This window comes from Neolamprologus brichardi, chromosome 10 (genome assembly GCF_056152115.1).
Source record: "Neolamprologus brichardi isolate AB-2024 chromosome 10, ASM5615211v1, whole genome shotgun sequence".
NCBI lineage: Eukaryota > Metazoa > Chordata > Actinopteri > Cichliformes > Cichlidae > Neolamprologus > Neolamprologus brichardi.
Window position 1 is genome coordinate 2,230,674 of NC_142113.1, and position 12,648 is coordinate 2,243,321.

Genomic DNA, 12,648 nt, shown 5'->3' on the forward strand with positions numbered 1-12,648 from the left:
TCATTCATATACTGCTGCATGGGCTGGGCTGTAGTTACATGCTAAGGTTTTAAAAACTGAGCTTAAATAAATGATTAGCGGTAATAAAAGCCGAGGGAGGTCAACAGTGATCACTGACTGTTTTAGGAGCTTTTTGAGATTAAATAGAAGACAATACAAAACATTAAACATGTTAACAACACAAAAGTCATATTAAACGCAGACTACTTTAGGCCCGGAAGTAGGATTCATCGCATCATCACTTAACAACCGGATTGTAATAGCTGTGGGAGTCTCCTAGTGGGTGTGTGTTGTTAGCGGCAGCCATTCCATGCTCAAAGAAAACCGTACTGTTGTAACGATCTCAGCGCATGTATGCACGGACGAGTACAGCCGTGGAGACTTGGCTCATAAGGTGTAATGTTGCTGACAGCGAGTAAAGGTCTGTTATTGGATTTAACCGACTGGCTTCGGGTTTTTCGGCTAACCCCCACACCACACGCGCGCTGGACCTGCTAGCCGCTCCTTCCTCGCCAGCCTGCTGTTACACCATGTATGAAAGATTATTATGTTTCAGCTCAACCGAGGACCCTAGTGTGCTGGTGTAATGTAGATTACCAAGCAAGATGGATAGAAATACAAAGAGATGCCTCAGGAGTTTTTCCAATTCAGGCAAGCTTAGGGGACGTGACACTTATTAAAAAACAAATTAATCAAGGAAACCAATGGATTAACCTGGCTTTAAAACTCTGGTTACAGTTTCTTAACAAGAATGATTGGAACGAAGAGGCCAGGATCTTAAGATGGTGCGCTTATGATCTTGATTTTTTTACCCAATAAGTTAGATGTGAGATAGAAAAACTGGGCAGGACAAGGCTTAACGGCATACAGTATGTTTTATAATAAGGGAACTCTTAGGGACCAGTCAATAAAAGATCAATACCAGTTAAGCAAGACTGATTTTTTCAGGTTTCTCCAAATTCCGCATCATTTACATAACTTTATACCCAAGAGAACAACTCTTTTCTCTCTTCCTGTTCTGAATATATTTGTTAAGGCATACCATGTGGATCCTGGTCTCAAAGTGATTTCTAGACTGTACAAGGTTTACAGGAGGTTAGGAATTTGAATACAATTTACATCAAACAAAAATGGGAAAGGGAAACAAATATGGTAATCTCAAATGACATTTGGTATCAGCAATGTGCTTTATAGTGGAGAATCTCTAGCTCTAATAAATGGAGACGTTTTGGCTGGAAGAGTCTTTGCCGATCTTTTATCGGCACAAAGTAAACATTATTCCAACTCCTCCAGCAGCTGGAGAAACTGTGGGGCCCAAGGAGTAAAGCACCTCCACTTGTTTTGGTCCTGTCCATTGATAAACTCTTTTTGGGTTTCGATTCATTCTGAGTTACAGACTATTCTTAGTATGCAACTTCCCTTTAATTGGGATGAATTCTCGTTTGGATGTTTATACTCAGTATTGTGGATAAAGTGATCAAGCTGTTATATGGCATTTTGAGTGTGGCTGTCACTAAGAAATGGCTAAGTGTAAAAATTCTGTCACTAAATGACTGCCATGAGGTTTTCTGTGGTTGTTTAAAATGGAAAAAATTACATTCTCTAACAGATTTCAATATGACACATTTGTTGAGATTTGGGACGAATGGAAACATTACCTTTTTGCTCTCAGAGTGACCTTTGTATTGTAAGCAATACAAGGTCAGGAATAACACACCGTTGGTAAGCACACATAGAAAGTGGCAACTAAAAAATCTTTATTTACACAGCGCCAAATCACAACAACAGTCACCTCAAGGTGCTTTATATTGTACAGTAGATTGTACAATAATAGATACAGAGAAGACCCCAACAATCATATGACCCCCTATGAGCAAGCACTTTGGCGACAGTGGGAAGGAAAAACTCCCTTTTAACAGGAAGAAACCTCCAGCAGAACCAGGCTCAGGGAGGGGCGGGGCCATCTGCTGCGACCGGTTGGGGTGAGAGAAGGAAGACAGGATGAAGCACATGCTCCAGAAGAGATACAGAGGTTAATAACAGATATGATTCAATGCAGAGAGGTCTGTTAACACAGAGTGAGTGAAGAAGGTGACTGAAAAGGAAAATCATGGGAGTCCCCCAGCAGCCTAAGCCTATTGCAGCATAACTAAGGGAGGATTCAGGGACACGTGGTCCAGCCCTAACTATATGCTTTAGCAAAGAGGAAAGGTTTAAGCCTAATCTAAAAAGTAGAGATAGTGTCTGTCTCCTGAATCCAAGCTGGAAGCTGCAACTCCCCAAATCTTCTCACTGTAGGCATCCTGTGGGGGTTAGAGTCAGCTGGTGAATTATCTGCATTTACAACTCTTCTCCTGTCCTGTTGTCACCACAGAAAACGATTTGTAAAGGAAATTGGATCAAGGTGTTTTGATCTTCTTGGCTCACAACCTCAAGTGTTCATGATGTAAATGTAGACAAAAGGCTTCTCTGTTTACATCCTTCTTGCAGAGGACAAAAAGAATAGGTGATGTTGCACAAATTCCATCATAAATCTCCAACTTGGACTAATCAATTGCCCTTCATACACATAGGTAACTGGCCTGTTTCCAGTTGGTTTAGCTGTTCAATGTCCTGCAGCGAGTCAGATACTTTGAGTCAGACGAGCAGGTCTGTCGTACCAGAGCAGTTCACCTTCCCAGCTACTGGTGAATCAACCGTCCATTCAGGTTCAGAGGAGTTGAAAAGTTGGCAGTGTTCCAAGTACGTTTACTCCTGGATGTGTTGCTAAGGCAACCAAACAAACTGTCTCGCTCTCAGTGATGCTATATGGCCACAGTCCAGAAGAATGTGTAGCCAGTGGCATCACAAGCATAACCATTGGTCTCGTTCTTTATGTGAGCGGTTGTGTTCTTAAACTGCCACCAGTAGTTAGTTGAAAACCCATGCGGGTACTGGGTGTGGTTTGCTCTGTCCCAGTGCGCTCCCTGTCATCCCACTCTGGGTCCACAGGCTCAAGAAGGCGCACAGCACATTCCCAGCCATTCTGATGAGTACCTGTGGCTCAGTTGGTTTCTTCACCGGATTGAGACGAGGGGCCCTGGAGGCTTTCCCCCCCCTTTGTACCCGGTCTTCCTGCCACTTACCCCGAGCTGGCCTGGATGTGTGTCACCTTGCAGTGCGCTTGATGTATCCGAGTGTTTCTTCCAGCAATCTTCACTGCTGTGGGCGTCGTCAGCAGCACCTTCCCATCGTGGACTGGATCAGCACTTCCTCTCCATGGCCTTATCAACATCCAATCTCCAGACTTCAGACTCTGCTCCTGCGGAGAAACAGAATCATCTGGCAGATCATTTGTTCTCATGACTTCTTTACTTTTAAACATTTTAAACATCTAATCTGCTAACATGCTCTCTCTTCTGCTTTCCTATCATCACTACAGAAGACTAGAACTCTAAATGCTCTAACATAGATAATCTCAAAGAGTCAGACCGTTCTCTGTTGGAGTAATCCTCATGTACATCTTAACTAATTCTATACAGTCTAACCATGTCCTGCCTGTCTTCATAAGTCTTAACTTTACTCTTCCATTAGTTCTCTCTACCTGCAAATTTCTTTTTAAAGGTATTTAATCCTAGAGTGAGTATGAACTACTGCTGCCATCATTACTCTCCCTGCTGTGGAAACATGGCAATCCCCATGGCTCAAAATAGCAGCAGTCTTATACAAATTCTAAGGCAGTATTGGTTTATCACACAGATAATAACACCATCCTGCAAGCTCGCTCCCTTGGTGAGCCACAACTGTTTCCCTGCAGTAGGTGAGTGGCCCTACATGTCTACCAGTGCATTCAGCATAATAGGCAACGTCTGTTGGTGTTGCACTGCTAAAATATGAACACCATGTTCTCCTAATGCTGCCTCTCTTGCGATGTTATCTGCAAAAGCATTCCCTAATGCAACTGGATCTTTCCCTCACATGTGTGCTGCACATTTACAAACGGCAATTCTACTGGGTAATAACACTGCCTCCAGCAGATTCTGCAAGAGTTTGGCGTGTTCTACAGGCTTCCCTGTAGATGCTTTCACACCTCGTCTCACCCACTGCACTACAAAGAAATGTACTGTAGCAAATGCATACTGGCTATCAGTGTATATTGTCTCTCTGCAGCTTCACACGCTTCCGTTAAAGCTAGCATCTCTGCTGCTCAAGCAAATATGAAACTAATATGCTAGTTGTCCTGCACAGATATTATATTCCAACAAACAGTGAATCACTCTGAAACAAGTTATTAGGACCATAAGTGACATCACTGTAAGGTATAATGATCAGTCAAGGCAGCATACCTGCAGCTGGTGGCTGATGAGTTTGAGCCCCTCTGAGCAAGCATTTGATGACAGTGGGAAGGAAAAAGGGGAGGAAGACGGGCAAACCATATGAATGATGATAGGAAGGCCCCAACCCCGCCTTCCTAATGTGGGAGCCAACCAATAGAACCACTCCCTCCATAACTGCGACCAGTAAGAGCACGATCATCACCAAAAAACCCATGCGGATACTGGGTGTGGTTTGCTCTGTCCCAGTGCGCTCCCTGTCATCCCACTCTGGGTCCACAGGCTCAAGAAGGCGCACAGCACATTCCCAGCCATTCTGATGAGTACCTGTGGCTCAGTTGGTTTCTTCACCGGATTGAGACGAGGGGCCCTGGAGGCTTTCCCCCCCCTTTGTACCCGGTCTTCCTGCCACTTACCCCGAGCTGGCCTGGATTTATTTCTGTGCCTTCTGCTGGAACAGCAGCCTCTTCCTCATCAGCCTCTTCCTCATCCTTCTGAGGATTGTCCTCCTCAACATCATAGGTAACTGGCCTGTTTCCAGTTGGTTTAGCTGTTCAATGTCCTGCAGCAAGTCAGATACTTTGAGTCAGACTAGCAGGTCTGTCGTACCAGAGTGTTACACCCCTGAAAACAGGGGAAAAAGAATCACGAGAGTGATTATGACTTGCGTCTCTCATGCAGTCGTTTATTGCAGTGAGGACAACGCGCGAAAGCCCCCTAGTGGAGAATAGAGACACTACTAATCGATCCCAGAAAAGGCTTACTAGCCAATCACTGATGTATAGATTGTAGTTCTCTTAAGTAACATGAAAGCCATTAATATAACATGAAAAATAATAAACTCTTAACCATTTTCTTACCATATTTACAATATTTTTGTCCTTATATCAACTGATATGAATTTGTATTAACTGAACAGTTTTATATGCAGTAGTCCTTCAACCTGTCACCAGAGCAGTTCAGCTTCCCAGCTACTGGTGAATCAACCGTCCATTCAGGTTCAGAGGAGTTGAAAAGTTGGCAGTGTTCCAAGTACGTTTACTCCTGGATGTGTTGCTAAGGCAACCAAACAAACTGTCTCGCTCTCAGTGATGCTATATGGCCACAGTCCAGAAGAATGTGTAGCCAGTGGCATCACAAGCATAACCATTGGTCTCGTTCTTTATGTGAGCGGTTGTGTTCTTAAACTGCCACCAGTAGTTAGTTGAAAACCCATGCGGGTACTGGGTGTGGTTTGCTCTGTCCCAGTGCGCTCCCTGTCATCCCACTCTGGGTCCACAGGTTCAAGAAGGCGCACAGCACATTCCCAGCCATTCTGATGAGTACCTGTGGCTCAGTTGGTTTCTTCACCGGATTGAGACGAGGGGCCCTGGAGGCTTTCCCCCCCCTTTGTACCCGGTCTTCCTGCCACTTACCCCGAGCTGGCCTGGATGTGTGTCACCTTCTTGCAGTGCGCTTGATGTATCCGAGTGTTTCTTCCAGCAATCTTCACTGCTGTGGGCGTCGTCAGCAGCACCCGATAGGGACCTTCCATTGTGGACTGGATCAGCACTTCCTCTCCATGGCCTTATCAACATCCAATCTCCAGACTTCAGACTCTGCTCCTGCGGAGAAACAGAATCATCTGGCAGATCATTTGTTCTCATGACTTCTTTACTTTTAAACATTTTAAACATCTAATCTGCTAACATGCTCTCTCTTCTGCTTTCCTATCATCACTACAGAAGACTTGAACTCTAAATGCTCTGACATATATAATCTCAAAGAGTCAGACCGTTCTCTGTTGGAGGAATCCTCATGTACATCTTAACTAATTCTATACAGTCTAACCATGTCCTGCCTGTCTTCATAAGTCTTAACTTTACTGTTCCATTAGTTCTCTCTACCTGCATTTTTTTTAAAAGGTATTTAATCCTAGAGTGAGTATAAACTACTGCTGCCATCATTACTCTCCCTCCTGTGGAGTAGGAATGGGTACCGGTATCCGGTGCCATGATGGCACCGGTTCTGACATAAACGGTAGTAACCAGACCGAAAAGCAGCGCACATTTCGTTGCTTTTTTTCGTTGCATTTTTTTCCTGAGCTGTGATACACTTTAGATTCTAGCCAATCATTTTACGTTTCCGAGGATAGTAGGCGGGTCCAGGTACGTACGTTCTTTTAGAGCAGAGCTACAGATTAAAAATGCCCAAGGTGAAGTGTCAAAGTCTGGCTGTACTTCACAGCAAAAGATGCAAACTCAGCAGCTGCAACAAGTGCTTTAAGCTGATACTGGGATGCTGTCAAAGGAGGTAACACCTCAAATCTGATGAAACACCTGGCGATGCATAGCGTTTTTTTTAAAAGCCGAGAAATGCGTCGTATTTGATAGCTTGCTGCGAGACCTCACACCGAGCACATCTACTGCGGGTGTGGTGCCTGTTATCGACCCGGAGTTAGCAACATCCCCCAAAAACCCGAAGAGGAGAGTCCTGGCCCCTAGCCCTGCCAGTGTAGCAGAAATGATGAGGATGATGATGCAGCAGCAGCCGTTCTTCTCTGCGTGAGTAGCTTAATGTTGTTCGTGTGTAATTTACGTTGAGTAGGCTAACCACGTTATTACATTAATGCATGTAAGGTGAACTAGCAAACATCATCATAGCTACATGCAGCTGTCTTCTTGTTTGATGGCAGATACTCCCTTCACCCTGGACAAAAAGGCTAAAATGACCAAAGAAAAAGTGGGAAACAGTTAAACATGAGAGGTTTTTGGACAAAGTTTGTGTTTTTTCCATTGTTTAAGCTGCTTCCAGCCAAGAGTGATACCATATATGCCCCATAGCTGCAGAAAAGGCTAACATTGTTATCTTTTTACAAAAAAACAGCTGAACATGAGAGGTTTTTGGACCAATTTTGTGTTCTCCATTCTTTAAGCACCGGTTTGAGCACCGTTTAAGCACCGGCACCGTTTCAAAAGTACCGGTTTGGCACCGGTATCGGATAAAACCTAAACGATACCCATCCCTACTGTGGAGACATGGCAATCCCCATGGCTCAAAATAGCAGCAGTCTTATACAAATTCTAAGGCAGTATTGGTTTATCACACAGATAATAACACCATCCTGCAAGCTCGCTCCCTTGGTGAGCCACAACTGTTTCCCTGCAGTAGGTGAGTGGCCCTACATGTCTACCAGTGCATTCAGCATAATAGGCAACGTCTGTTGGTGTTGCACTGCTAAAATATGAACACCATGTTCTCCTAACGCTGCCTCTCTTGCGATGTTATCTGCAAAAGCATTCCCTAATGCAACTGGATCTTTCCCTCACATGTGTGCTGCACATTTACAAATGGCAATTCTACTGGGTAATAACACTGCCTCCAGCAGATTCTGCAAGAGTTTGGCGTGTTCTACAGGCTTCCCTGTAGATGCTTTCACACCTCGTCTCACCCACTGCACTACAAAGAAATGTACTGTAGCAAATGCATACTGGCTATCAGTGTATATTGTCTCTCTGCAGCTTCACACGCTTCCGTTAAAGCTAGCATCTCTGCTGCTCAAGCAAATATGAAACTAATATGCTAGTTGTCCTGCACAGATATTATATTCCAACAAACAGTGAATCACTCTGAAACAAGTTATTAGGACCATAAGTGACATCACTGTAAGGTATAATGATCAGTCAAGGCAGCATACCTGCAGCTGGTGGCTGATGAGTTTGAGCCCCTCTGAGCAAGCATTTGGTGACAGTGGGAAGGAAAAAGGGGAGGAAGACGGGCAAACCATATGAATGATGATAGGAAGGCCCCAACCCCGCCTTCCTAATGTGGGAGCCAACCAATAGGACCACTCCCTCCATAACTGCCACCAGTAAGAGCGTGATCATCAAGAAAAAACCCATGCAGGTACTGGGTGTGGTTTGCTCTGTCCCAGTGCGCTCCCTGTCATCCCACTCTGGGTCCACAGGCTCAAGAAGGCGCACAGCACATTCCCAGCCATTCTGATGAGTACCTGTGGCTCAGTTGGTTTCTTCACCGGATTGAGACGAGGGGCCCTGGAGGCTTTCCCCCCCCTTTGTACCCGGTCTTCCTGCCACTTACCCCGAGCTGGCCTGGATTTATTTCTGTGCCTTCTGCTGGAACAGGATTGTCCTCCTCAACATCATCTTGTTGCAGTTGATTAATAACTTGGCCCAGAACACGGAGATTTTCTTAAGTCAAGAGGCCGCGCAGCAGACCGATTTGAAGCCAGTGGACCATCGGGGGAACTGCTTCAAAATCTTCACTGTACTTGTTCTCTGGATATTGTTCCATCTCATTTACTAAAAGATGTTATGACACTGTGGGTATGAGTTTGCTGTCTATTGTCCATAGCAGTCTTCAGTCTGGGTGTGTCCCTGCTGACTTTAAACATGTTGTGGTGGAACCTATTCTTCAGCTCCAGACCTTTCTAGATAAAAATGGCATTAGTGAAGTAATTCAGTCTGGTTTTAAAGCCCACCACAGCACTGAAACTGCGTTTTTAAAAGGTTTTAATGACCTTTTCACTTTTGCTGACTTAGGAGATTCTGCCATTTTAATACTATTAGACCTCAGTGCTGCCTTTGATACCGTAGATCATAGGATTCTTATCTCTCGGCTTGAACACTGTCGGAGTCAAAGGGACTGCATTGCAGTGGTTTAAATCGTATCTGTCCAACCAAAGCTTTTCTGTTAGACTGGGGGATACATAATCCTCAAAAACCTCACTCGCTTGTGGGGTCCCCTCGGGGTCCACTCTTGGCCCAGTTCTCGTTTCAATTTATATGCTCCCTATGGGTTCAATTTTTAAAAACATGGCATCTCATTTCATTGTTATGCAGACGACTCACAGATTTAGCTGCCACTGAAACGTACATCTTTGAATCCTCTGAAGGGTTTGCCAGATGTCCAGGAGCAAAATTCAGAGTTTGAGTTTTTTTCTAGGTGCCCCATTTTCTTCTTCATCATCTTCCTCCTCCCTTGGTCTGCTCCTTGAACCTCCCGGTACTGGGCTGGGGGGCAGTGGCACAGGAGCATCCTGAACATATTCTCCACCATCATCATCGTCATTCTCATCAGTGTCATTGTTATCATTGTTGTTGTTATCAGTGTCGTTGTCGTCAGTGTCACTGTCAGGACCACTCTCAGAGATACTTTCGTTGTCACTCTCATCCTCCTCATCATCCCAGAACCACATCATTTCTTCAGCTATGGGATCTTCTGCTTGCTGGGCCGGGTGTATTTCAATTTCTCCTGCTGGGATCTCTTCTCTGTTATGGACCCAGGGTCCTTCTACTTGAGGAGGATTTATTTCTATCCCCGCTACTGGAACATCAGCCTGTTCCTCCTCTTCATTATCAGCCTCTTCATCATTGTCCTGAACTCTGTCCTCCTCCTCATCATCTTGTTGCACTTGATGAATAACTTGGCCCAGAACACGGAGGTTTTCCTCAGTTAAGAGGCCGTGCAACAGACCGAATTCAAGCCAGCGGACCATCGGCCGAATCTCTTCAAAATCCGGACGCTGTTGCAGTTCAAAAACCAGTTCATCAGCTGGTACCCCTACAACAACAAACAGAGAAATATATTATTGTTATCATTCATATGATGCTAAAACTGTCCACAAATTCCAATTTATGCAAAATAACTACAGAGGGAACATACAAACATACGCCCACTACACTTATTACACTTCAAATAAAAAAGGCTTCAGTCGATGATTAGCAACGTGTAAACGTCCTCATGTCACTGTTTTCCTCAGCCCTCCCTCACTGTTGTAATCCACTATTAAATTCAATTATTATGATTTTGTTACAATTAAGTGCAAAGTCTAAATCATTTTTATAAAGAGACGTGTATTCCCAGTGCACCAGGAAATACACAGTACCACACGGATGTTTTCAGGGCTCAGAGCAGCCTCTGCGTTTGTGTGACTGAGGCCTTAAAACTTCAGAAATTTTCATGTGTAGAAACAAACTGTCAGATAATCCACGAGAAAAACTGCAAAGAGAGACCACACTCCTGTCACAGCCCTGAAAACAGGGGGAAAGAATCACGAGAGCGGTATTTAGTTCTCTCTGTCATGCAGTAGTTTACAGCGGTCCCTCGTTTATCGCGGGAGTTACGTTCTAAAAATAACCGGAAGTAGTCAACTTTATTTTTTACAATTATTATAGATGTTTTAAGCTGTAAAACCTCTCACTACACACTTTATACACTTTTCTCAGACAGGCACGAACATTTTCACACTTTTCTCTTTTGTTTAAACTCTCAAAGTTCAAACCTTGTAGAAACATAAGTCCAGTATTACAGAATGAAACCAACGGCACCGCAGGAGCCTCTGACGGTGCAAAACGACTTTTGGGACGGTTTGGGACGACCGTGGCTGAGGGGGTTGGGAAGCGCATCTGTAACCGGAAGGTCGCCGGTTCGTTCCCCGGGCTCTCTGTCCTGGTCGTTGAGGTCCTTGGGCAAGACATTTTACCCTACCGCCTACTGGTACGGACAGAGGGGCCGATGGCGCGATATGGCAGCCTCGCTTCTGTCAGTCTGCCTCAGGGCAGCTGTGGCTACAACCGTAGCTGCCTCCACCAGTGTGTGAATGTGAGAGTAAAAGTGCTTTGGGTGCCTTGAAAAACGTTTCGTCGGCATTGTTGTGTTTGATGGGAGAAAACTTACAACATACAGTACAGCACAGAGTCACACTGCTAGCGATTGCAGATGTATGTAAGCAACAAGCTAAACGCATTCTGTACTGTACAGCAGCGGCCCCCGTCCTAACACCAGTTTAATGTCAGACGGTGTTTTCACAGACCGGCCTTTAAGGTGTGGCGGATAAATACAACAAAATAAAATGATACGACCAAAACAAAAACTGTGGTATTTTATAAATATAATATATAATAATATATAACTTTATTAGCAGCGTGCTCCTGAAATGCACCAACAACACTGAGAGTAACGTCCGATCCTCTCCGCGCCTTAACGCTCTCTGGTCGCTATGGTAACGCGTAAATAGTTATTTCAAAATAAGACAACTACACCAGGGGAAAAGACCCAGGAAAACCGATAAAAACCCTGATATACATAAATTTCACAGCCTCAACTCTCGCGGCCCGGTACCAAACGACTCACGGACCGGTACCGGTAAAGAGGAGAGCGCGAAAGCCCCCTGGTGGAGGATGGAGTCACTAACAACTGATCCCAGAAAGGCGATTAGTAATGGACTAATAAAATGACAACCATTAATGCAACATGAAAATAATAATAATAATTTTCTTATCGCATTTACATCGTTTTCATGCTTATGGCACCTAATATGAATTAGTATTAACTGTATGCACCTTTGCTTTGTTGTGAACCCCATGAATAACAGCTGTATGGAGCTGTTTGGTACTGCCTATGGGGAATAACAGCAGCCTTCCAACCTATCACGCTCTTACTTTGAATCGGGTTGTCTCTTCGTCCGTCTCCTCTGTCCATTCTTCTGGGATGAACACAATCTGGAGGAAACTAAAGCAGCACAGCTCTCAAACTTTACGGATTCAAACTTATCCAGAGTTATGACACAGTCCTTAAAATGCTGTGAAATCTTTTAGCTCTTTAAAAACGCGGAGTAAATGTAGACTAATCGCTACTGAACGCTGCCAACTGTTAACTGACGTTTCTCCACCAACTATCCAAATAGAATGATGATGATGTCATAGGTTACCTTTGTAGTTTTGCGTTCTGACTCTTCGGTGACGTCATCGATTGACGCTGCTCAACGTTCTGCTGGTGAAAAAACGTCACTTTGAAACTTTTACAGGTGAAACATTTTTGAAGTTATTGTAGTGACAGAAAGAGGCCACTAGATGGCGCCATTTTTCACGTAGTTGATACCGTCTGTGGCTGTTTGGTTTCTGTTCACACCCCTCCACGAGTGTTTTGCATAAAGTATTCCTCAGGCTCATGATTTCTGTTTCCTCTCTGGCTGAATTATATTATATTAAATTAAATTAAGGAAACTAGAGCGAGTCTTTCATCAGTAATAAGTTATTTTAAACACTTTACTACCTAAAGTGCATTTTTGGTGCTTTACATGTTTGCTGAACTGCTTCATGGGCGAAAAACCTTCTGATTCGTTAGACACTGACTCTGTTCTTCAAATAAAATCTATACTTCCTGGATCGCCAAGTTTGAAAATCAAAGCATTCAACAGAGTGTCAAAATGTGTTGTGTAAGTGTAGAAACACTGAACAAAACTATAAATGCAACACTTTGGTTTTTGCTCCCATTTTTCATGAGCTGAACTCAAAGATATGAAACATTTTCTACATGCACAAAACACCCATTA

General features: G+C 44.1%; 1 protein-coding gene across 1 annotated transcript; it reads right to left on the reverse strand.

Moving 5' to 3' along the window:
* Nucleotides 1–2,521: 2,521 nt before the first annotated feature.
* Nucleotides 2,522–12,049, reverse strand: LOC148100774 (uncharacterized). The gene is made up of 2 exons (XM_087847049.1): nucleotides 11,756–12,049; nucleotides 2,522–9,875 (listed from the first exon to the last, which is right to left on the reverse strand). The coding sequence occupies exons 1-2, from the start codon at nucleotides 11,793–11,795 to the stop codon at nucleotides 9,235–9,237; spliced, it is 681 nt and encodes a 226-aa protein (XP_087703175.1). The 5' UTR covers nucleotides 11,796–12,049; the 3' UTR covers nucleotides 2,522–9,234.
* Nucleotides 12,050–12,648: the final 599 nt, after the last annotated feature.